The 4263-nt window shown below is 42.9% G+C and overlaps 1 protein-coding gene across 1 annotated transcript in view; it reads left to right on the forward strand.

Moving 5' to 3' along the window:
* Nucleotides 1–262: 262 nt before the first annotated feature.
* LOC106805075 overlaps nucleotides 263–4263 on the forward strand; it is a gene marked incomplete in the record, with an annotated part of 18122 nt that continues 14121 nt past the window's right edge. The window contains 5 exon segments of the mRNA XM_014806553.1: nucleotides 263–497; nucleotides 1185–1187; nucleotides 2115–2167; nucleotides 3703–3899; nucleotides 4161–4220. Of these exon segments, the coding sequence (XP_014662039.1) occupies nucleotides 263–497; nucleotides 1185–1187; nucleotides 2115–2167; nucleotides 3703–3899; nucleotides 4161–4220 (548 nt within the window).

Genomic DNA, 4263 nt, shown 5'->3' on the forward strand with positions numbered 1-4263 from the left:
AACAGAACAACACTAGCAAAAGACAACATAACAGCAGACAACACAGGCACGACAACATAGCAACAGGCAACACAACAACAGACAACCAACAACATGCAACACACAACAGACAACACAACAAAAAGACAACATAACAAACGAGACAACATAGCAACAGACAACACTAACACATGGCAACACCAACAACATGCAACACAGCAACAGACAACACAGCAGCAGACAACATAACAACAGACAACATAGCAACAGAACACATAACAACATGCAAACACAGCAACAGACAACACAGCAGCAGACTATAAAAAAGATACCAAATCCATGCCAGCAGCAGCGAGACGTGTGCCAGGTACATGCTCCCAGAGTCGGAGGAGGACGGGAGGCGGAGCAGGCATCCCCGCCGGAAAGGACGAGGAGGATGATGAAGAGCGGGTCCCGGCGGCGGCGCCACGAGGGGCGCCACCGAGGGCGGCAACGGGAACAGGTGCAAGAACGGCCAGGTACGCAGGCGAGCACTCAGCGGTCACATGACAGCGATGACATCAGACAGACGCAGCGACGCGATTCGACGAACTGACGTTCGCGTTACGCCGTCCTGCCACACCGCCCGGCGACCTTGCAGAACGCGACGGCGCGCCCCCTGCAGGAGTGGCGGAGGTTCGCGTCTTCGAGCTGGTGGCGCCACCTATCGACGCGATCCCGCCTCTTTCTTCCGGCGATTCCGATAGTTCCTGACGCAGACTTCCTACGATGTGATAACGGAGGAGGAGGAGACTGAAAGATGGCAGCACGCGTAGACCGCAGAAACAAGAGGGCAGATGATGGCGTAGGCGTGGCGCAGGCTGTCTGATTTGCTTGATTTGCTGAAAAGCGACGAATGCAAGGCGTATGACGATCTGTGTGTCGGTACGTATACATAGCAGTCACGCTGCTATACATGTTAGTCAAACATTCACAATGTACCGCGATTCTTGGCCCATGTTTAAGCCGCATTAACAAACATCCCCTATAAAAAACATGATGAATGAACATCTGTGTACATGGCAGTTGTACAATCCCATGTGATCGTGATCGTATCGCACTCACAGTGGATAGTTGTGTTAATGAGAAACGGACATCACAGAAACATGGAAATGTCACAATAAAGCGATAGATCTGCAACATAAAAATTCTTCCATTTGTTTCAGGAGGTATGCTATGAAACTTCTGTAAAAGATCCTAGTACCCTTACATCAATCTATACTATAATTTGGCTAATCTGTGTGTGTGTGTGTGTGTGGTGTGTGTTTGTTTGTCCTCGCTTTTGCCCTGATTTTCACTCAATCGCGCTAACTGAGATATATTCAGAATCACCACATCTGGGAGATGGTTCTGGCTGAGAACAAAATTTAAAAAGTTAAGTATTAAGTATTAAAGTCAAAAATTCCGAAAAGGCTATTCGTCAATAGATGGGCAGTGCGTACAGGGCGATCCACATCACATACGGTGGAATTACACTGCGTCTCTGACTGCCGCCGTATGAGCATATCATAATCACCACGTCGTGGAGATGGTCTGGCTCAAACAAAAATCTATTCCTCAATAGGATGGTGCTACGTCTCAGATCCCCCCCCCTACTGCAGATCCCCCCTGCTGCACTCTGCTTTGACGTAACACCGTACTGACACAGTAGTCAGTGGCCAGTAGCTGTGCCAGTGTTCTGTTGTACCCAGTGCAGTGGTTTTCTTTCAGTTACATGAAATATTTAACTTTACGTGTCACTTACATGGGTTTTTATTTAAAAATAAAGACAACATTTGCTGGTTCTACGGGTATACTTTCTGCTAGTGTGTTCTATAAAAATCTATTTATCATTTTTATTCATTATAATACCAAATTATTAGTTGATTATAATAGACAAAGCCAATTTACACAGTTGCACATTGAAATAACAAGTAAATCAATTCACTATGTCATAATATTACACTGTATGTTAGTATATAGTACAGGTAAATCAATCCAGTGAGTGTTAACATGAGTTTGATTGTGTTTGGTGTTGTTCTAGATAAAGATATAGTATAGAAGATAATATGTATAGAGAATGGTATTAATCGTTATGTTTATGTATTGATTGGCAGGGCGCTGTTCCGATTGCTTAGGCACTGTGGTTGTGAATCTACCAGACACGATGGTGAACGGATATTGAGCAACATACTGCGACCCGAGCCCTCATCGTGCTCCTCCACCATCACTCAGCCAGCAGCGCGCACCGCGGTACCCAGGTACACATAGACTGCCGCACAGTCACAGACGTGGTTGATAGGAGAAGTCTTTGCTCTTTTTCTGCTTCTCTCTCCACGTTCTTCGTCTTATTTTTTCTTTTTCTTTTTCTTCTCTTTTTATCTTCTCATCACTAGTTCGTTTTGCTAATTCTTCTGCTTTCTCTTCTACTCTGTAGTCCACTTGTGTCTCTGCAGAGTTTTATCTGCAGTGTGGTTGTTACGACACGTTCTCGCTGTGTGTACATTTGCACACATTCCTTTGTATGTTCGTTACTGTACATTCACATTAGGATTGTCTTTACATATATTCCACAGTGCAGATGTTACCATGGCATTCCTGCTGTCTGTACGTCACCACGTATTATGTGCCGACGTTATCGTTTGAACGGTTACCACATATTAGCTTACAGATCGATGTTGTTATTTGTATGTTACCATTATTAGCTGCACAGGAGACATTATTATTTGTACGTCAACACATATTAGCTGCACAGCAGACGTTGTTATTATTTGTACATCACCATATATTAGCTACAGATCAGATGTTATTATTTGCACATCAACACATATTAGCTACACAGCAGATGTTGTCATTATTTGTACGTTACCATGTAGTAGCTACACAGCAGACGTTGTTATTATTTGTACATCACCATATATTAGCTACACAGCAGACGTTGCTATTATTTGTACGTTACCATGTATTATCTACACAGCAGATGTTGTTATTATTTGTACATCACCATATATTAGCTACAGATCAGATGTTATTATTTGTACATCACCATATATTAGCTACAGATCAGATGTTATTATTTGCACATCAACACATATTAGCTACACAGCAGATGTTGTCATTATTTGTACGTTACCATGTAGTAGCTACACAGCAGACGTTGTTATTATTTGTACGTTACCATATATTAGCTACACAGCAGACGTTGTTATTATTTGTACGTTACCATATTATATATATTAGCTACACAGCAGACGTTGCTATTATTTGTACGTTACCATGTATTATCTACACAGCAGATGTTGTTATTATTTGTACATCACCATATATTAGCTACAGATCAGATGTTATTATTTGCACATCAACACATATTAGCTACACAGCAGATGTTGTTATTATTTGTACGTCACCACGTATCACCTACAGACGTTGTTATTATTTGTACGTTACCATGTATTAGCTACACAGCAGATGTTGTTATTATTTGTACGTCACCACGTATCACCTACAGACGTTGTTATTATTTGTACGTTACCATGTATTAGCTACACAGCAGAGTTGTTTATTATTTGTACGTCACCACGTATCACCTACAGACGTTGTTATTATTTGTACGTTACCATGTATTAGCTACACAGCAGACGTTGCTATTATTTGTACATCACCATATATTAGCTACAGATGTTGTTTATCATTTATTCTCGGCAGCTGCTGTTCAACTACTTGACGCAGGCGACGGCGGCGCGTCGTGAAAGCGTTCCTAGACTTCATGGATTCTATCTGATAGCTAACCAGCTGTACCGCACTCGCGCTGACGCCGCCGACGTCGATGCTGCCTTGAGTTCCTGTTTGGCAAGACTTCGTTACGAAGCGGTGAGTGTGAGAACGTGTCAAGCGGAAGAACGGTTGTTCGTGCACGCCGGTTTTACTTACGTTTGTTTTGGGGATCCTGCATTCGTGGATATGTTATATATGGATCCTGTTTCGTGGTTGGTGATATCTTTATCTATGTCTCTGATTATTTTCTCGTTAACCTGCACAGGTATAGACATCAGCGTACCTGTCGTCCGCCACACCCTGATCATTTTCTCGTTACCCTACACAGGTATAACATCATGTACCTGTCCTCAGCCACACCTGATCTATTTCTCGTTAACGCTACACAGGTATAACATCACGTACCTGTCCTCAGCCACATCTGATGATTTTCTCGTTAACCTACACAGGTATAGACACTCACGTACCTGTCCTCAGCCACATCTGATGATT

Source organism: Priapulus caudatus, unplaced genomic scaffold, assembly GCF_000485595.1.
Source record: "Priapulus caudatus unplaced genomic scaffold, Priapulus_caudatus-5.0.1 Scaffold99, whole genome shotgun sequence".
Taxonomy (NCBI): domain Eukaryota; kingdom Metazoa; phylum Priapulida; class Priapulimorpha; order Priapulimorphida; family Priapulidae; genus Priapulus; species Priapulus caudatus.